General features: G+C 43.9%; 2 protein-coding genes across 2 annotated transcripts in view; both read right to left on the bottom strand.

Annotated features, from left to right (window-relative positions):
* The window catches only part of LOC122930444 (zinc finger protein 850-like), a 54,955-nt gene extending 44,634 nt beyond the window's left edge, over positions 1 to 10,321 (bottom strand). The window contains exon 1 of the mRNA XM_044283860.1: positions 10,304 to 10,321. Within this exon, the coding sequence (XP_044139795.1) occupies positions 10,304 to 10,321 (18 nt within the window). The remainder of the gene's footprint in view (positions 1 to 10,303) is intronic.
* Positions 10,322 to 18,257: 7,936 nt separating this feature from the next.
* LOC122924968 (gastrula zinc finger protein XlCGF26.1-like) lies at positions 18,258 to 22,093 on the bottom strand. Its single transcript, XM_044276515.1, has 2 exons — positions 22,038 to 22,093; positions 18,258 to 20,067 (listed from the first exon to the last, which is right to left on the bottom strand). The coding sequence occupies exons 1-2, from the start codon at positions 22,069 to 22,071 to the stop codon at positions 18,590 to 18,592; spliced, it is 1,512 nt and encodes a 503-aa protein (XP_044132450.1). The 5' UTR covers positions 22,072 to 22,093; the 3' UTR covers positions 18,258 to 18,589.
* Positions 22,094 to 22,170: the final 77 nt, after the last annotated feature.

Here is a 22,170-nt window from a genome sequence, read left to right on the forward strand (position 1 = left end):
TTGTCATTTTTTAAATCTAAACTAAAGTAAGTGGATCCAGCAGGATGGTGTATAAGCCATTCCTTTAGGAGTCCACTCCTGGCTTTAGAAAAAAAAAACAAAAAACACAAAAAAATGCACAACAAGCTGCCACAAAAACTGCATGTGTGATTCTAGCCTTTTTACTTTTTCTAAAACACATTATAGGATCACCAAGCTTTGAGTAAACTTTTGATATGTCATAAGGGCATATCAAACATTTTGATCGGTGGGGGTCTGAGTACCAAGACCCCACCAATCAAGGAGAGAGATGTGCTCACTTAATGCACACTCTCTCTCCTCACTGCAAAAGACAGGGACGAGGAGGGCCCATAGACTTTCTATTGAGTTAGTCTTGCTTCCTTTCATGCAGCGAGGAGACAGAGTGCTATGTGAGCTTGCCATGTCACATTTTTGGGTAAATCTAACTTATTAACTAATCTTTATATATATTCTGGAGAGACCACCATCTTTTTTTCCCTTCCTATGGCATACAATATAAGTAAATTCTATTGGTTATAACAATGGTGTCGGCACCAACAATGAATACTCCCCAGATCTTAATCATGAAATTAAGGGAATTGTGGGAAATTGGGGATCTACTTTGGTTTTTGCCTTCCTGAACTCGGTCAGCCACAGATTTTTTTAAAGACTATATAGCTACAGGCCTCACATTCTGTGGGACAAGCAGTTTTTTTGTTTTACACAATTTTGCAGAAGAACCAATCATATAACTTCAAATCTTCATCAGACCTCAGATCATCCCCAAAAATCATCACATCTCAGATCAGACTTCCAATACTTATCAGACCTCAGATTAGACCGCCTATATTCCTGATCAGACCTTCCATTCCTTATTACACCACAGATCCGACCCCACAATCTTTATTAGAGCCCCACGTCTTCATCATAATGGAAGCGCACATTAGAATTCGCTTTATAAGACGAACTGCCAGGGAAAAAGTGCGTCTTATAAAGTGAAAAATACAGTATATAAGTTGTATTTAGTATGGGGCTGTAAATACCTTTTATACGGTTTATTGACTTGTAAAAAATATATTTTTTTTATAAAATGTTATTTTTCAGTATTTTAAAAAGTGTACCACAGGTGGGACCTCATCGGAAGAAACCTAAGAGGTCCGTTTCTGCATTCCTGATTCCATACCTGTGGTGACATCTCCTGGAATGTCCTCCTCCACCTCACTCTTACACGGGGGATCGCCCATCATCCGCTCTTCTTCATCCTCCACTTTAATATCAGTCAGATCTTCCCCCTGATTTGTCATCTGTAACAATTCAGGACAATACAGCAGACAGGTGGGAAATCTAACAGATCCACAGAAGAGACCCCCACAATCTATGACCCCTCTATGACTGCAGGACCCCCCTATATAGATGTGTATAGGGCTCAGCTCCATCTACCTGAGGGTTCTCTGGGACCTTCTCCTCTGGACAGTCCTGGGAATACAGAGGACGGGGACATCTCTCTGGTGGATTTCTCCTCCTGGATCCATCTGTGGAGACACAAGCACACAGTGACTGAACACATGGCCTCCATTACATGTCACTGCACACACATGTATACACTGCACATGACAGCTCTTACCTTGTGATATAAGAGGCTGGTGCTCCTCCATTACATGTCACTGCACACACGTGTATACACTGCACATGACGGCTCTTACCTTGTGATATAAGAGGCTGGTGCTCCTCCATTACATGTCACTGCACACACGTGTATACACTTCACATGACGGGTCTTACCTTGTGATATAAGAGGCTGGTGCTCCTCCATTACATGTCACTGCACACACGTGTATACACTGCACATGATGGCTCTTACCTTGTGATATAAGAGGCTGGTGCTCCTCCATTACATGTCACTGCACACACGTGTATACACTGCACATGATGGCTCTTACCTTGTGATAAAAGAGGCTGGTGCGCCTCCATTACATGTCACTGCACACACGTGTATAGACTGCACATGACGGGTCTTACCTTGTGATATAAGAGGCTGGTGCTCCTCCATTACATGTCACTGCACACACGTGTATACACTGCACATGACGGCTCTTACCCTGTGATATAAGAGGCTGGTGCTCCTCCATTACATGTCACTGCACACACGTGTATACACTGCACATGACGGCTCTTACCTTGTGATATAAGAGGCTGGTGCTCCTCCATCATGGCCTCCTTGTACAGATTCTTGTGTCCTTCTATATACTCCCACTCCTCCATGGAGAAATAGACAGTGACGTCCTGACACCTTATAGGAACCTGACAACACAATGACACCGTCATCACCCAGACCCCTCCAGTGCTGTTACTGGAGAATTTCCCAGCATTCCCAGCAGTGTCACCTCTCCAGTCAGCAGCTCCATCATCCTGTGGGTGAGTTCTAGGATCTTCTGCTCATGTATCAGGGGGTGAGGGGGAGGCTCTGTGATGGGGGGAGGGGTCCTGCTCCGCCCTCCTGACTCCTGGAGATGGATGATGGGAGTCACACAGTCCCCCGATGTCTTCTTCACTATTGTGTACTCCTGTGGATGGAGACAGACACTTAGGGAATAAACCCTTCAGGGGCCATGTGCTCTCCTCCGGCCCTCTCCTCCTGGTACAACGTGCCTACTTACCTTCTCATGGCTCCTACAACATGACTATTGGTCACTGGTCACATGACACATCACTCACCATATTGGGGGCTGATCTTCAGGTTCTCCAATTACTAGGAAGGTCTGGAGGCCGTTCTCCAGGACCCTGGACTCTTCCTATCACTTCCTATGATGGATTCTCCTTCCCGATGTCTGACTTGTTACAGAATACAATACAGAGGAGAGAAATCTAGAAAAGTTTACCTCTCCGCTCAGCAGGGAGATGATCTCCAAGGTGAGGTCTAATATTCTTCTGCTGATCTCCTTCCTGTCCATCCTTGGTGGTCATTCAGGAGAAGAGGAGAGAACTGGAGGAGCTGGAGGCTTCTAGTACTGCAGGCGCCTTTATGAGAAGAGGAGAGGAAATCATCCAGGGGACAAGACCAGATGTCACCTCCAGAACCGCACTTCCTGAGCCTGGAGGGGCCCCGCTTCTCAGAGCCCCCACCACATGGATTCCAGGGGCCCCAACATGGAGATCTCTGGTGGCTCCACAGGAGATAAATGTCTGATAGATGCAGGTCCCACCTCTGGGCTGTGCTCAGCTGTGTCCAGAACTCCTAGAGAAGAGACTGGAGAGAGCTGAGCTCAGGCCGGGCCCCGCTCCATTCATTCTCCTCCTGGAGGCAGGGGCCCCTCACCAGGACAGTCAGGGGCCAGCGAATGATGACAACCCCCACTCTCCCCCCATCATACTAAGCTGAGGAGCGGAGAAGGATTCCTTGTGTGTAATAGAGGAGAATCTCCAGAGGTGACATGTCTGAGCTCTCCACCACACTGTCTCCTCACAGCTCATCTTACCTGCAGGCTGGAGGAATGGCTGATACCAGAGAGAACAAGAGCCCTGACTACCGACCAGGACCTGCCCAGTATCTGCTGCACTGCCAGAGCTGAAGGACCTGCGGTGACGTCACCGTTATGTGATCAGTGCAGGGGGCGGGGCTCAGCAGTGGAGAAGAGAAGAGATGGTGAAGGACCTGGGGTGACGTCACCGTCATGTGATCAGTGCAGGGGGGGCGGGGCTCAGCAGTGGAGAAGAGGTGCTGAAGGACCTGTGAAGATGTCACCATTATGTGATCTGTGTAGGGATGGGTCTTTGCGTGGTGTAGTAAGTGGAGAAGAGATGAGCTTAGTGGGTTTTTCTACACAACTAAGGAAATGCTGGGAGTAATTGTTCTCTCCTTTTATATGCTATAATAACAGCCTAGACATGTTAGGAGTTGTAGTTCGCTCCTCTGATATCCTATAATAGCTTGGGCATGCTTGGAGTTGTAGTTCTCTCCAACATTTTGTAATAACAGCCTGGATATGTTGGGAGTTATGATTCTTTCAGCTTATATACTGTTGTAACAGCCTGGGCATGATGGGAGTTGTAGTTCTCTCTGATATCCTATAACAGCTGCCTTTAAATGCTGGGAGTTGTAGTTCTCTCCTTTGCAACCTTCCAGAGGAGGAGGAGACCCTCCAGGATATGCTCGCATAGGTTAGGGCGGGTGGATCCATTGAGGATGTGGAGGTTGGCCATCATCTCTTGTAGGAACAATAGTCCAAGCTGTGGGCAACCCTCCATCCCTTCTGTGAGTTATTCAGCAACCAGCCTGGAATACCCCCTGCCACTCTTCAGCATTTGGTCAACACACTGCTTAAGGGACTTGAAGGGTACGCAGCTGCGTACCTAGACGACATTGCCGTATTCTGTCCCACATGGGAGGATCACCTAGAGCATCAGTCAGGCGGATCCACCAGCCAGGCTTGACCATTAAGCTGGAAAAGTGCCAGCTGGGCATGAGCGAGGTCAACTACCTGGGGCACTGGGTAGGTGTGGGGCTTTGAAACCAGAGATCGGGAGAGTCAATGCCATTGCATCCTGGCCCACCCCCAGGACCAAGAAACAGGTGATGTCCTTGCTGGGCACCGCCAGTTACCATAGGAGGTTCGTTCCTCACTATAGCAGCCTGGCGAAGCCCCTGAAAGACTTCGCAAAGGAGAAGCTGCCCTCCGCAGTTGATTGGACAAACGATTGTGAGACGGCCTTCCGGGCGCTAAAGGCTGCCCGGTTTCCCTGTTCTATAGGCAGCCGACTTTATGCTGTGCTAAGCGAGGTTTAATTTACGGGACAGGAACATCCCGTTTTGTTACCTGAGCCAGAAGATCCTGCCAAGGGAGGTGGCGTACTCCACGATGGAGAAAGAGTGCCTGGCAATTATATGGGCTCTGCAGAGTCTGCAGCCTTACATGTATAGGGCGACACCTCAGATGGAGATGGACCACAACCCCCTCAGCTGGTTACACACCGTATCTGGATTGAATGGGAGGTTGCTACGCTGGAGCCTTGCTCTGTAGCAGTACCAGTTCAGCCATTTATCACAAGAACGGACAGTGACTATGGATGAGCAAAGTTCATATTTTGAAATTCGTTTTTGGTTTGGGTTGTGGTACTTACTGAATTGCATTATGGATTCTGTTAAGACGGACCATAATGCAATTCCATGACGGAATGCCTTTACCCAGGGTTTTCTCTATATAGCAAAGACAGACAGAGAAGGCAAGAAGGGGGAGGGGTGGCCCTGCATGTGAAAATAGCATAAAATCTAATCTAATACAAGTTAGCGAGACCAATTTAGAGTCAGTTTGGGTTACCTTGCAGCTTGATAATCATAAGGTAACTCGTGTAGGTGTGATATATAGACCACCTAGCCAAGTCAAAGAATTAGATGATCTACTAGTTGAGGAAATAGCTAAAATGACATTGAAGGGGGAAGTTATCATTATGGGAGACTTCAATCTTCCTGATGTAAACTGGAAAACCAAAATAGCTAGTTCTGCCAGGAGTACAGATATTCTAAATTCCCTACTGGGATTATCTCTACAGCAAGTAGTGGAGGAGCCAACCCGGAAGGAGGCCATTTAGATTTAGTATTCACAAATGGGAATTTGGTATCTGATATTACTGTAGGGGAAAGCTTGGGATCTAGTGATCACCAGTCAGTGTGGTTACTATAAGTACAGTGACTGAGTCACACCACACAAAAACAAAGTTTTAGATTTTAGAAAAACTGACTTTTCTAAAATTAGATTAGTGGTATACGAGTCCCTATCAGACTGGAACAGTTTCATTGGAGTCCAGGAGAAATGGGACTACTTAAAAGTGGCACTATTGAAGGCAACAGATAATTGCATTAGGCTTGTCAGTAAAAGCAAAAAAAGGAAGAGACCACTGTGGTACTCAGCAGAAGTGGCCAAAATCATTAAAAACAAAAAGATAGCATTTAGGAATTATAAAAATAAAAAAACGAGGATGACAGGCAAATGTATAAGATTAGGCAGAGAGAGGCCAAACAAGTTATAAGAGCTTCTAAAGCACAGGCAGAAGAGAAATTAGCTCTAGCAGGGAAAAAGGGCAATAAGGCATTCTTCAGATACATAAATGAAAAAAGGAAACTAAAACAAGGAATTACCAAATTAAAAACTAAAGAAGGAAGGTATATGGAAGAAGATAAAGAACTAGCTGACTGCCTCAATGAAGGACCTCAGTTAGGAGAAGTTAGGAGAAGGACCTCAGTTAGGAAAGAAGACTAATGAATCTTTTGATGCATGTGTCTTTACAGAGGAAGAGGTTCTAAGTCAGCTGTCTAAAATCAATACAAATAAGTCACAGGGGCCTGATGGGATACACCCAAAGCTATTAACAGAGCTCAGCTGTGACCTAGCAAAACCATTAACAGATTTATTTAACCAATCACTGGCAACAGGAGTCGTCCCAGAAGATTGGAAATTAGCAAATGTTGTGCCCATTCACAAGAAAGGTAGTAGGGAGGAATCGGGCAACTATAGGCCAGTAAGCCTGACATCAATAGTGGGGAAATTAATGGAAACCATACTTAAGGAGAGGATTGTGGAACATCTAAAATCCCATGGATTGAAAGATGAAAACAGCATGGGTTTACTTCAGGGAGATCATGTCAAACTAATCTTATAGATTTTTTTGATTGGGTGACTAAAATAATAGATGGAGGAGGTGCAGTAGACATCGCTTATCTGGACTTTAGTAAGGCTTTTGATACTGTCCCACATAGAAGGCTTATCAATAAAGTGCAGTCTTTGGGCTTGGACTCCCATATTGTTGAATGGATTAGGCAGTGGCTGAGGGACAGACAACAGAGGGTTGTAGTCAATGGAGTATATTCAGACCAAGGTCTTGTTACCAGTGGGGTACCTCAGGGATCTCTTCTGGGACCCATATTGTTTAAAGGGAGTCTTTCACCTATACTGACCGTTATAGAACACTAACACCATTATCAGCATTATAGCCACCGGCTAGATCGGGATGTTGGGGCCGACGCATGCGCAATAAGCGCTCGGATGCCGATGCCCATAATGGGTAATGCTGTGCAGTGATTCGGATGTGCAGGCGCGGCATTTCACACTGAAGGGAGGAGGTAATCAGAAGAAACTAGGGCGGGCCAGAGTGGTGAAAGGGGAGGGGTTTCAGATGAATAGCGACGAGGGGCCTGGGCACCGGCTGCTTGAACGCCGCCCCTGGGCATCTTCAGACCTAATTTGCATATTGAATAAAAGTGTTTTTTTTAAAGAAAATAAGCTACGGCCAGCTAAACAGTAAGTAGCATTTACATATGGGGACTATAATGCTGATATATGTGCTAGTGCTCTATTACGGTCAGTATAGGTGAAAGACTCCCTTTAATATCTTTATCAGTGATATTGCAGAAGGCCTCGCTGGTAAGGTGGGTCTTTTTGCTGATGACACAAAGATATGTAACAGGGTTGATGTTCCTGGAGGGATACACCAAATGGAAAAGCATTTAGGAAAACTAGAGGAATGGTCAAAAATCTGGCAACTAAAATGTAATGTTGATAAGTGCAAGATAATGCACCTGGGACGTAAAAACCCAAGAGCAGAATATACAATCAGTGACACAGTCCTAACAGAAAAGCAAGGGTTGTTTTCCTAGCTCACCTTCCAATTTTTGTAGCCCCATGCACAGAGTTGGTCGAGTCAGTCCATATACTGGTTGTAGCAAATTTAAAGGGAATCTGTCACTAGCATATTAGCAAACATTTTTTTTTTATGAATCCATGTGTAATAAAGTACCTTATTTCCATATGTCTTGTTCTTTTTATTCTGTGTCTTGTCATTTCTTCAAAAAAAGCTTTTTATGATATTCAAATGAAGCTGTAAGGAGCCCAGAGGGGCGTTATTCTTTGTCCACGGTGCCCAGGAACGCCCCTCTGAAGTGCCGTGCCCGCCTAAATTTGAAAACTAAGAACTCCTCCAAGATCGCCTAAATCGCCTCCCAGAGGCGAGGCTAAGTGCTCCCCCCCCCCCAGCACCGCGCTCTGCGGCAAACACCCCTGATCCTCCTCTCGCCCGCATCTGAAATCTCGTGCAGGCGCAGTGCCGGCGATTGTCGGCGATTGCCTGCGCCTGCGCGATGATAAGACGACTGAGGGCAACAGCTTCCAGCTGGCTGAGGAAACAGCGAACACGTCACTGGGATCGGCGCATGCCCAGTGACACTGTTGAAGCTGTTGCCCTCAGTCGTCTTATCATCGCGCAGGCAATCGCCGACACTGCGCCTGCGCGGGATTTCGGATGTGGGCGAGTGGAGGATCGGGGGTGTTTGCCACAGAGCGCGGCGCTGGGGGGGGGAGCACTTAGCCTCGCCTCTGGGAGGCGATTTAGGCGATCTTGGAGGAGTTCTTAGTTTTCAAATTTAGGCGGGCACGGCCCTTCAGAGGGGCGTTCCTGGGCACCGTGGACAAAGAATAACGCCCCTCTGGGCGCCTTACAGCTTCATTTGAATATCAGAAAAAGCATTTTTTTGAAGAAATGACAAGACACAGAATAAAAAGAACAAGACATATGGAAATAAGGTACTTTATTACACATGGATTCATAAAAAAAAAGTTTTGCTAATATGCTAGTGACAGATTCCCTTTAGGAAATATACTCCAGCACGGTTCCAATATGTTTGTAGTTGCACTTTATTTTTAATTCTCCAAACAGCATTAGCAAGAGCAGACAAAAAACTCCACCTCCAGCACAACAGTGACACGTTTCGAACAGTCGTTCATTTTCAAAACTAAATTGCAGTCTGAACACATCCTTTAAAAAGGAGGGAAGTGAGAGAAATTGTACCCCCCCCCCCCCTCTACTAGGCATGTTGGTTAATTAGAAGGATATAGAAAGGCTGAGCACTCACTACCTGGGCCAGACAGAGACACAGACCATGTAGTAAGTGACAATGACAATATTTATTACACCTATTTGTGATCTAGACAATTAAAATCTATATTAAAACAATAGGGTATTAATACTAAATGAGTAATAAAACAATCGTAAATGCTAAAAATCGCATAATATTAGGAAGCACAAAATACATCAATACATCTAATATATATATAACAATATTGAAAGCTAGAAGAATAAATATCGGTCAAATAGAATAAAAAATCGATAAGAACAATTGATGAAATGATCGATGGGGAATTCAATAGGAACTTCGCCAATGAAATGCTCGATGTTTATGCAGATGAAGCTGTAGACAAAATTTGTGATTGATAAAGTCAATTCGATCGTTTGAGGTCAATTCGATCGTATGAACAAAATCTACATATAATCAGTTAGTGGGTTACACCTCTTAGTATAGTTCAATTGCCGTCTGACATGAGTTTACGGTGGCGTCCCACGTGGCTCACAATGTCAGATCCGGCTGTACCTGATTCCAGTTGCTTTTTTGGAGTAGTTCGGGTAGTCGTATAGTCCCCAATGCGAACAGTCTCCCGATGATGTTCACCGATTTTAGAGTCAGGACCTGATTTGTAAATATCGAGGTGTTCACTCCACGCTGAGAGAGTCGAAATTTCGACGAAGTTGGAGTCCAATTGTCAGGATGTTGGGGTCTCGTAAATGTTCATCAGCTGATGTACGGGTCTTACAGTAACCAGACGCGTTTCGGGGGCCTTTCCTGGCCCCTTCCTCAGCGTACTATTTGTTAGTACTAGGACTGGTTTGGTTTCCTATGTGCATGTCTTTTTGTGTTATTGTGATTATTTTTATTAGAATTGTCCCATATATTATATACTATGGTACCGCGCGATGCACTCCCTACCCTGCCTTCACTGTTGTCAGTGCCTTGAAAACACAATATACAATGGCTTAAAACTCCCAGATTAGTATTTACCTGTTTCTGCTTTTCCAACTGTATGTTCGCGTTTTCTCTTCTTGCTCTCACATCGACATGAGGGCGATTCGGGAGGCTATGCCCTGTAAGTGTCGCTGTTATTACTGTTTTCACTGAGCTTGCCCCGGCCGGTGGCACAGCTCTCGTTCAAAAACTTTCCTGCTCGCGCTCACACAGAGTGCTGTGTGACGTCACAATTTGAGCTACGGATAGTCAGGAGGACCAAAAATACCCCAACGCGTTTCGAATAAAACGTTATTCTTGGTCAGGATTACCGATTCAGTTTGTTTCTCCTCCTCACACAAGCATGCAACAGAACCACCAGGAAGACCGATAGTGTCGGGAGTTGAATGCTTGACTAGTAATCTGTCTAGATACGTAGATTGCTTTCTGCAACCCTGTGTGAAAACACTACCAACATACCTGAAAGATACCCAACATATTTTGAACATCTTAAATCAAACAAAATGGGAACCGCATAAAAAAAATTGGAATTTTTTTTTTTTAGATTTAACAATATACATTAAAGAAGGGAAATTACAGACACAAACATACAATAAGCCTACAGACATAAATAGCTTCATCTCATGGTTCAGCTGCCATCTTCCTCAATGGCTGGAAAATATTCCAAAAAGCCAATTTATGAGGATTAGAAGGAATTGCATCAAAAAGGAGGAGTATCAAATAGAGGCCGATAAACTACAACAAAGATTCGAACAGAAAGGAAAAACTAATAAAACAAAAAGAATCAGTAGGGAAGCTAAACAGACAAGATTTAATGAAGAAAGACGTAAAAAAACAGGAGAATGACAATAAGGAGGAAGAACTGTTTGAGATACCGCCGATCATTACGCAATAGAACTGTCAGACCGGAATATTGAGGAAAATCATCAAAAAACATTTGACTTTGAAAGAAGATGAAATAATAGGGGAATACATTCCAAATAATCCAAAATTCATATACAGGAAGGGAAGACATGTGGGTAGTTTAGTGGCCCCTACAAACAAATGTGTCAGCAAAAAAAGCAAGAGTCAGATTGAAAGAGGAAAAAAAGTGACACCACAGGCAGGCTTTTTTCCGTGTGGAACATGCGGGGTGTGTAAAAAATCAAAAATCACTAGGAAACAACACACAAGTATGCAAATAAAAAATGAAAAGACAGTAAATCTGGTTACATATAGCATACGAGTGTCACAACCATGTTTATGGCCGTGACTCCTTGGGAGCCGCATACAGTTGCCCGCGGTTTGGGTTGTTGTGTCAACCGCAGCTGGAGGCATTTTGCTGTTTGCCGCGGACAACAGGTATGTGTGCGGTTGCCTTGGAGTTGTGTGCGTGTACGTATGCACTTTGGTATGTCTGTGTGCACTCGGTTTTATGTTTGGTGTGCACTGACATCTTCCCTTCACTGTGGTTGCCCAGGGCAACGTTTTTTTGGAAGTGTACATGTGGTGGCAGTGTCCCGGCCTTCGGGCTGACTCCCAGGACATGGTTTCCACCCATGTCGTTGCCTGCGGCAACAGCCACAGTGTGTTCTTGGTTTGGACACTTCCCCTTTAAGTTGTGTTTTCCCTTCTTTGGTATTGGAAGGGTTAACTCCCTTTCTGTGTGTGTGAGTCACGGGGTGGGTCTGACTGTTGGGTGTGGTCTCTTGGCCCTATAAAGCCTCAGTTGAAGGCAGTAGTCAGAGAGGGTGCTTCATCCATGCTGCTGGAGACATCCTCCTGGTTATTTACCAACTGCCAGTGGGGGCCACCCTTCTGGTCATAAAAAATAATGTTGTTTGGTGTTTAGAAGATGTCTTTGTCTTCTTTATTGCAGCTTATGGATCTGGGTTCCTGTGTGTGGATGTGTGGTTGCTGGGTTCATCTCAAGTTGTGTGGACATCAGCTTGCCAGCACAGGGATCCAGTCAGCAAGGCTGTGGCAGGTAGGTGGAACTAGTACAGTTCACCTGCCATATCCGTAAGACTGTTAGTGTTCCCCTTTTCCCTGCAGCTTGGCCAGTGAGACTCCTGTTCCTCCATGTCCAGAAGGAACAGGCCGTCTTACCTTGACTCCTAGTTCAGGGACCGGTCGGAGGGTGAGTTAGGGATCCGAGGTTCCTGAGCATGGGTCCTCCTACCTTAAAGGTCGGCCCATGCAGCTAGGAGTTAGGGTCAGGTTAGGGACGCTTTAGGAGGTGACCTGCTCCCTAATCCTGTCGTCCTGGTCGAGCAGCGACCATCTTCCGGCATCGCACGGCTGAGGGTTTTCCCCATCCTCAGCTGTGACAACGAGACTATATCACCTGCAAAAGCCGGGGGGTCATATATGCAATAACATGCCCATGCAAAAAAAGTATACATAGGACTCACAAAAAGAACATTGAGTAAGAGGATAGGGGAACATATTTACAACATCCGTAGAAAATATGAAGGTCATCCCCTTTGAAGACACTATAAAGAAAAAAACATGGGGGAAATAGTAACGGAACTACATTCAGTGGAATAGAGATAGTTAAAAAGGACAAAAAAGGGGGAGACTTCATCAAAAAAATGTCCCGAGCAGAGACCCGCTGGATCTTCAATCTGAATAAATTAATACCACTAGGACTGAACTCAGAAATTGAATTGTTTGCGTTTGAATTAATGAAGGAAAGTGAGCAGAAGATATGAGGGGGTTAAATGAAGGAGGAGAAATGAACCTATATAAGCAGGATTAGGAGACTGAATCGGTATCCCTGACGAAAAATAAAGTTTTATTCGAAACGCGTTGGGATATTTTTAGTCCTCCTGACTATCCGTAGCTCAAATTGTGACGTCACACAGCGCTCCGTGTGAGCGTGAGCAGGAAAGTTTTTGAACGAGATCTGTGCCACCGGCCGGGGCAAGCTCAGTGAAAACAGTAATAACAGCAACACTTATAGGGCATAGCCTCCCGAATCCCCCTCATGTCGATGTGAGAGCAAGAAGAGAAAACGCGAACATACAGTTGGAAAAGCAGAAACAGGTAAATACTAATCTGGGAGTTTTAAGCCATTGTATATTGTGTTTTCAAGGCACTGACAACAGTGAAGGCGGGTAGGGAGGGCATCGCGCGGTACCATAGTATATAATATATGTGACAATTCTAATAAAAATAATCACAATAACACAAAAAGACATGCACATAGGAAACCAAACCAGTCCTGGTACTAACATATAGTCGGCAATTCGAAAAAATTAAAATTACAATACTGCAATGCCTTCCAATACTGTACGAAGACCCCGGCCTTCGCACCATACTGAAAAATGGATGTAATATAGTCCCTAGAAGAGCACAAACTTTAGGCAATATACTCTCACCATCAATGTTCTCTGCGGCACCCAACGGTCCCCCTAAAACATGACTGACATATCAGGGGTTCTATAGATGTGGAAGCCAGCGTTGTAAAACCTGCAATTATGTAATTCCTACAAAAAGTTTTCAGGATTCAGAACTAAAACATGGGTATAATATCAAAAATTACATTAATTGCAATTCTTCAGGAGTAGTTTATACCATCGTATGTATAGAGTGCCATTTAATGTATATCGGCAGTACGTCACATTAACTATGTTAGTAATCCCTCCAGTGCAGGCATTTTATTACAACACATAACCGCAGCTTGAAATATTTTAGAACATTTGCAATAGAAAAGGCGACTCCACCACCAAGAGGTAAAAACCTGAAAAAAGCTATTTTATCAAGGGAGGCTTTCTGGATATTCTGTTTAAAAACAAGATTCCCTAAAGGATTAAGTATGAAAAGGAGCTCATGTATTCTTACTGAGTCAACCGCTCTGTACCCAACATATAACCATTGTCATCGATTTTACTCATTTTTGCAATGTATAATCATGAATTGTTTATTCGCAGTAAATATCACAATGGTAGTTTCAGAAGGTGTTCACACTGTGCGTTTTTATACATATCTGATATATCTTGTCAGTAATAGCAACAACTAAAAGGATGGAACGTAAGATAACATGTATCTAATTGACAGGTTTATGCACAGTGTGAACAACCATCACCATTGCTGTTTTTAAAAGTTATATATTTATGTTTGTGATTCAGCAACACGTGGGTTAATAATGATTTAGTGCAGTCTGTGCAGAGTAAGGCTAATTAACCAACATGCCTAGTAGAGGGGGGGGGGGGGGACAATTTCTCCATCTCTCACTTCCCTCCTTTTTAAAATGTGTTCAGACTTAACTTTAGTTTTGAAAAAGAACGACTGTTCGAAACGCGTCACTGTTGTGCTGGAGGTGGAGTTTTTTGTCTGCTCTTGCTAATGCTTGTTTGGAGAATTGAAAAATAAAGTGCAACTACAAACACATTGGAACCGTGCTGGAGTATATTTCCTTCAATTTGCTACATACAGTCCTAACCTCAGTATCTGAGGAAAGGGATTTCGGGGTCATTATTTCAGAAGACTTAAAGAGGACCTTTCACCAGAAAAAAGTATCTAAACTGACTATACAGACGCGTAGAGCGGCGCCCAGGGATCCCTCTGCACTTACTGTTATCACCGGGCGCCGCTCCGTTCTCCGGTTATAGGCTCCGGTATGTTCCTAGTTAGGCTCCACCCAGGGGAACCTGCCGCGGTCTCCTTCTCCTATGCTGTAGCGCTGGCCAATCGCAGCGCTCAGCTCATAGCCAGGCTATGGGTGGAGCCTAACTAGGAACATACCGGAGGCTATAACCGGGGAACGGAGCGGCGCCCGGGGATAACAGTAAGTGCAGAGGGATCCCTGGGCGCCGCTCTACGCGTCTGTATAGTCAGTTTAGATACTTTTTTCTGGTGAAAGGTCCTCTTTAAAGGTAGGCAGACCATGTCATAGAGCAGCAGGAGATGCCAGCAGAATGCTGGGTGTATAGGGAGAGGCATTACCAGTAGACAGAGGGAGGCGCTCATGCCGCTCTACAGAGCACTAGTGAGACCTCATCTGGAGTATTGTGCTCAGTACTGGAGACCATATCTCCAGAAGGATATTGATACTTTGGAGAGAGGTCAGAGAAGAGCTACTAAACTGGTCCATGGATTGCAGGATAAAACTTACCAGGAAAGATTAAAGGACCTTAACATGTATAGCTTGGAAGAAAGACGAGACGGAGGGGAGATGAGAGAAACTGCTAAATACATAAAGGGAATCAACAAGGGAAAAGAGGAGAGAAGATTTACAAGAAGAAAAACTGCTACAAGAGGACATAGTGTTAAATTAGAGGGACAAAGGGTTAACAGTAATATCAGGAAGTATTACTTTACTGAGAGAGTAGTGGATGCATGGAATAGCCTTCCTGCAGAAGTGGTAGCTGCAAATACAGTGGAGGAGTTTAAGCATGCATGGGATAGGCATAAGGCCATCCTCCATATAAGATAGGGCCAGGGGCTATCCATAGTATTCAGTATATTGGGCAGACTAGATGGGCCAAATGGTTCTTATCTGCCGACATATTAATTCCGTCATAATAGGAGTCTAAAGCCTGCATAACGAATCCGTCCGGTTTCCGTTATGCAGGCCATGGACTTTTATTATGATGGAATGAATAACGGAATGCCTCTAAAGGCATTCTGTTATGCATTCAGTCATGGATATGCGTTATGGTCCATGGTAACGGAATCTATAATGCAATTTAGCAAATACAGGAACATGAACCTTAAACGAATTTCAAAATATGAAATTCGCTCATCCCTAGCCGTAATCACAGGAACGCCAATGGGTTATCCCGACAAAGAGAGGTTCCAGACGGACGTGCAGGGGAACACAGGAAAGTGCTGCCTCCTAGGGGGAGGTGTGAGGAAATGGGGAGATATAATTTCATGCTTGCCCATTTGCTGTCAGGGTGATACGCCTCTGGCATAGGAAACAGGCTCCACAGGTGGCCCAGCCTCAAAGGAATAACATTTCACACCTACAGCAGCCGGACTGGAAGCAAACTTATCTGACAGGGTGACGCCCCCCCCCAGCTGGGGCCCTGAGCTGATCAACTGCATCAAACAAAACCCCCCAGTTTGAAACTGAGTTCACATGAAATTACCGCACATCTTAGCCATATACCGTTTATATCTTCAAGACCCTGGGTCCGAGCCGGACATTGCCCTGGACTTTACTCGCTTATAGGACCCAGGGAAGGAGAGATATGGAGAACACATAGTAGGAGCCAAATATCAATGATGTGTTTGGTTTCCAAATGTACCAGTGATCCGGGCGGACCCATTGGCACCAGAACCGCACCATCTATGACATTCCAGTGAGGAGTTATGGTACATATTGGGTTTCTGGATGTTTAGCTCCCATACCCAAGGGGAGTGGGAGTAGGATTCTCCCAGGGGGTGGGAGGGGTATGACCGACCAATGGTTAATTGCCCATGCAAGGCAACAGCCATTGTCTTTCTTCTGAAGGGAGGTCACACAAAGTACTGTGTTGGAGACTTGGAAACCCCGTTGACATCACTGCTCGCATGCGACTATAGCATCAAGGACTATACATATATCCGGTAACTAACTTAAGACAAATAAATATATACTTTAATCTTGCTCTTTTCTTCTATAATCCCGTTAACGGACTGGGCTTATATCTAACGAGGAACTAGTGGCGGTCTACCGGGTTCTGTTTCACTGGGGCAGTAAAAGGGCTCCCTTAGCCTGTCAGGGTTGTGAGCGAGTGTTGTGCCATGTCAAAGGCTGCGTGGGCCACCGTCTCTCACTCCCTGTGCTTGTGTGGACAGGAGGTGTCTGTGTAAAACTGTGCCAAGCTCACCTTACATACCCCCAGAGAGTGCAGAACATCACATCTTGGTCAAAGTGAACATACCGTACTGCATAATCCTGACACAGTAGTGACATCAGGTGGGGCTGCGAGGTACGGTTAGTCACAGTTACTAAACAGGAGAAGATGAAGAGCAAGGATTTCTTGGCTGCTTATAACAGACCCAAATCTGGAGCACCAGATTCTAATTTTAGGTCTTTATAGAGGTTTTCCTTATTATAGGCCATCAACATTAGATTGGCAGTGGTCAGACTCCTGCCATCAGCTGTTTTACAGTAGCTTAGGTGCCAGAACTACAAGGTTATGTCCACTGTGTAGTGGCTGGAGGAAGATGCTGCAGGACTGCTCCCATTCACTTGAACAGTAGTAGTGCTGCAGTAGTCAATTCTTGCCATTAAAGGGGTATTCCCATCACAGACAATTGGGGCATATCGCTAGGATATGCCCCCATTGTCTGATAGGTGTAGGTCCCACCTCTGGGACCCGCACATACACCGAGAACGGAGCGTGGAGAGTGATGGCCAAGTGCTCTCCTCATCCAAGTGAATGCGAGCACACCGCAGTTGAGCGGCCACCGCTCCCGTTCATTTCTATGGGGCCGACGGAAATAGCCGAGCCTAGCCCAGAGAAGCATGCATAGCGCGCCCTCCACTACTCTCCCCGCTCCCTTTATTGGCATAAGTGCAGGTCCCATAGGTGGGACCCACACCTATCAGACAATGGGGACATATCCTAGTGATATGCCCTCATTGTCTGTGATGGGAATACCCCTTTAAACAGAATGCTGTAGTTCTGGTGCTGGAGGTACTGCAGAATGAGCTGATCAGTGAGGATGCCAGAAATTGGATCCTTGCGAATCTGAAAGCGATGACCTATCCTAAGGACATCCTCTTTAAAGGCTATGTACACCTTTGGGGGCAGTTTATTTTTATTTTTGCATTGTACTTATTTTGAGCTAAAAATCAGTTTTTCAATTGGTCTTTATTAAAAATCGGGAATCCTTTTTTTTGTGTACAGAGCGGACATGCTCTAGCAGTAGCCAGTCGGTTTTTTGTCTTTTCCAAAGTCTGTGGAGCAGACAGACTTTTTATCTCTGCTCTCTGACATTGTAAACACTCATCAAAGCTCAATCCTTGGCTTACTGATAATAATGTGCCTTAAATAAGTGTTTATGACCTCTTAGTAGTTTAGAAATAAGGGTTATTAGATGAACGGCACAAAGTGAAAATAAAAGTAACAGTCACACTGTTAGAAAAACAATTAACCCTTTGTGACAGAACAGCTCAATATTTTTTATAAAGGCCAATTGAAATTATGATTTTTAGCCAAAATGAGTAAAATGCAATCATAAACAAAAATTGCCTCCAAAGTTGTACATAGCCTTTAAGGTACTGATAAATATATTTATGACAATTTGCTAGTGTTTTTCAAATACGTTATAAAACAATTACATGAAGTTTCGTTACTCTTCCCCATGTATCTAGGATAGGTTTACCATTAAACCACAGGAATGTACATTTGGACTTAATTATCACAGATCACATGGTCAGATAAATCAATGATATAGTCATCATGCCACCAATATCACTGTCTCCGCACAGGAGGGTTAGTCTGTAGGAGCAATGAAGGTCACAGCGCGAGGAGAAACTATAATATGAGCCAAGAAAACAATGTCTGTCAGTGACAATGGTGATGCTGTCGTGGAGCAAATAGAAGAGTTTATTTTATCTGTAAATACTGTTTGAATGAAGATGAAATATTAATATGTCCACATACGTTATAAAACAATTCCATGGAGCGTTGTTACTTTTCCCCATGCCACTCTGGACTCTCCCGCAGTGTGGGTGGAGGTGTGAATACAGTGATAAGAAGCAAGGTTCATGGGGACAATTCATCTTCTTGATTTCCTTAAAAAACATTTTCCACATAAAGACCTTCAAATGAATATCTCCCCTGTGTGGCTTCGCTGATGAATCCTTAGTCTGGCTTTAGTAATAAAACATTTACCACATTCTGAACATGAATATGGTTTCTCTCCTGTGTGAATTCTCTCATGTACAACAAGACTTGATTTATCTACAAAGCACTTCCCACATTCTGAACAAGCATACGGCTTCTCTCCTGTGTGAATTCTTTTGTGGCTAACAAGAAGTGTTTTATTTGTAAAACATTTTCCACATTCAGAACATGAATAAGGCTTCTCTCCTGTGTGACATCTGTCATGTTGAACAAGACTTCGTTTAATAGTAAAACATTTCCCACATTCTGAACATGAATATGGTTTCTCCCCTGTGTGAATTTTTTTGTGTGTAACAAGATGTGATCTTCGAGTAAAACATTTACCACATTCTGAACATGAATAGGGCTTCTCTCTTGTGTGAATTCTCTCATGTTTAACAAGATATGATTTATTTGTAAAGCACTTCCCACACTCTGAGCAGTAGTATGGTTTCTCCCCTGTATGAATTCTTTCATGTATAACAAGATATGATTTTCGAGTAAAACATTTCCCACATTCTGAACATGAATATGCTTTCTCTCCAGTGTGAATTCTCTCATGTGTAACAAGATATGATTTTCGTGTAAAACATTTCCCACATTCTGAACATGAATATGGCTTCTCTCCAGTGTGAATTCTCTCATGTCTAACAAGAGCTGATTTATCTGTAAAACCCTTCCCACACTCTGAGCAGAAGTATGGTTTCTCCCCTGTATGAATTCTTTCATGTGTAACAAGATGTGATTTATATGTAAAGCACTTTCCACATTCTGAACATGAATATGGCTTCTCCCCTGTGTGATTTTTTTTATGTGTAACAAGATGTGTTCTTTGAGTAAAACATTTACCACATTCTGAACATGAATACACTTTCTCTGTGGTGTGAATTCTCTCATGTCTAACAAGAGCTGATTTATCTATAAAGCACTTCCCACACTCTGAGCAGAAGTATGGTTTCTCCCCTGTATGAATTCTTTTATGTATAACAAGATGTGATTTTTTTATAAAACATTTCCCACATTCTGAACATAAATATGGCTTCTCTCCTGTGTGAATTCCCTTATGAGAAACAAGACTTGATTTCTTTGTAAAGCACTTTTCACATTCTGAACAAGAGTAGATCTTCTCCTCTGTGTCATTTCTTCTATGTGTAGAAAAACTTGAGGTATTTGAGACCTCTTCACCACAGTGAAACGTTTCACCCCCTTTCTGACCTATACTGGTAGTAACAAACCGTGACTGGTCAGGAGGAGGATCTTTGTCTTTAGAGGGATTATATAATAGATCTGTACTGTGCAGTCCTGGATATACAATAAAGGTAATAAGATTTTCTCCTGAAGAGTGCTGTATGATATCTTCTACTTTATACTTTAGAGAGTACAAGAAGTTTTGCTTAGAATTCTTACTGGAATTTCCTGTTAGGGTTAAGACAAAAAAATGTTCATGTTTTTGTAACTTCACAAGTAGAGAAGCTTTTTTCTTGACATTCCTAGAAGGTTGCCATCCAAATTAAATTGTTTTTATTTTTTTTTTTAACTAAAAACGATCCAGCAGGAGGATGTATAAGCTGTTCCTTCAGAAGTCCACACCTGGCTTTAGCCATTTAGCCCCCAAAAAAACTGCACCACAAGCTGCCACAAAAACTGCATATGTGATTCCAGCCTTTTCCAGATGCTACATTTTAAAATGTATTAAAGAATTACCGAGCTTTGAGTAAACTTTTGATATGGCATAGGGACATATCAAAATTTTTGATCAGTGGGGGTCTGAGTACTGATACCCCACCAATTTCGAGAACGAGGAGAGAGAAGTGCTCACTTAGTGCACTCTCTATCCTCACTGCAGGAGACAGGAGCAAGGAGGACCCATAGACTTTTTAGTGAGTTACTCTCCTGCATGTTTCAAAATCCGAATCCAAACTCGGGTTCGTTAATGACCGTGGCGCAAGCCACAAACCCAAGTTCAGATTCAGATTTTGAAACGTTAATGAATGCGCAGAAACTAACTGTAACGGCCAAGGCACCAGACTAAACAAGAAGACTGCCTCAGGGGAGCCCATACATTGTAATGCTGTACAGAGCGCATATTATGAACAAAGTTTAGGGACGTATCGGGTTCTGACAGAGCAGACCTAACTAGCTTCACTCAACGCTAATCTCCATCATAAAAATGTCAGTCAGTGTGGGAACTTGTGGATTTACTTTTCTTTTTGCCTCCCTGAACTCGGTCAGCCACAGATTTTTTAAAGACTACATAGCTACAGGATTCACATTCTGTGGCACAAGCAGTTTTTTTTTATTTTACACAATTTTGCAGAAGCACTTACCAATCATTGAACTTTATAAGATTAGGTTTTAGAGGGGAAAAAAAATATATTTTTTTCCCATCAGACCTGAGATCAAACCCCCAATCTTCATTGGACCTCAGATCAGACCCCCCCACATTCTTCATCAGACCTGAGATCAGACATTCAAATCTTCCTTCATCAGACCACAGATCATACCCCCCCCCCCAATCTTCATCGGACCTCAGATCAAACCCCCCAGTCTTTATTAGACCCCCATATCAGACTCCAAATCCTCCCAGACCCCCAATCTTCATCATATCAGACCCCCCCATCAGCATCAAACCTCAGATCAAACCCCACATAATCTTCTTTAGAACTCAGATCAGACCCATCTTCATTAGACCTCAGATTAGACCCCCATCTTCATAAGACTACCAAATCGGATCTTTAAATCTTCCTTAAATCTCAGATCATATCCCCAATCTTCTTCAGACCCCCCAATCTTTATCAGGTCTCAGATCAGCCCCCCCCAATCTTCATCAAACCTTGTGATATAAGAGGCTGGTGCTCCTCCATTACATGTCACTGCACACACGTGTATACACTGCACATGACGGCTCTTACCTTGTGATATAAGAGGCTGGTGCTCCTCCATTACATGTCACTGCACACACGTGTATACACTGCACATGACTGATCTTACCTTGTGATATAAGAGGCTGGTGCTCCTCCATTACAGGTCACTGCACACACGTGTATACACTACACATGACGGGTCTTACCTTGTGATATAAGAGGCTGGTGCTCCTCCATTACAGGTCACTGCACACACGTGTATACACTGCACATGACGGCTCTTACCTTGTGATATAAGAGGCTGGTGCTCCTCCATTACATGTCACTGCACACACGTGTATACACTGCACATGACGGCTCTTACCTTGTGATATAAGAGGCTGGTGCTCCTCCATTACATGTCACTGCACACATGTGTATACACTGCACATGACGGCTCTTACCTTGTGATATAAGAGGCTGGTGATCCTCCATTACATGTCACTGCACACACGTGTATACACTGCACATGACGGCACTTACCTTGTGATATTAGAGGCTGGTGCTCCTCCATCATGGCCTCCTTGTACAGGTCCTTGTGTCCTTCTATATACTCCCACTCCTCCATGGAGAAATAGACAGTGACGTCCTGACACCTTATAGGAACCTGACAACA

The sequence above is a fragment of the Bufo gargarizans genome, chromosome 1 (genome assembly GCF_014858855.1).
Source record: "Bufo gargarizans isolate SCDJY-AF-19 chromosome 1, ASM1485885v1, whole genome shotgun sequence".
Classification (NCBI taxonomy): domain Eukaryota; kingdom Metazoa; phylum Chordata; class Amphibia; order Anura; family Bufonidae; genus Bufo; species Bufo gargarizans.

Bases quoted from the DNA above. Each gene is read 5' to 3' on its own strand.
- LOC122924968 (XM_044276515.1), bottom strand. From the start codon at position 22,071: ATGATGGAGGAGCACCAGCCTCTAATATCACAAG. The intron at 20,068-22,037 runs GTAAGTGCCGTC...TAACCCTAACAG, and splicing joins CCAGCCTCTAATATCACAAG to GAAATTCCAGTAAGAATTCT.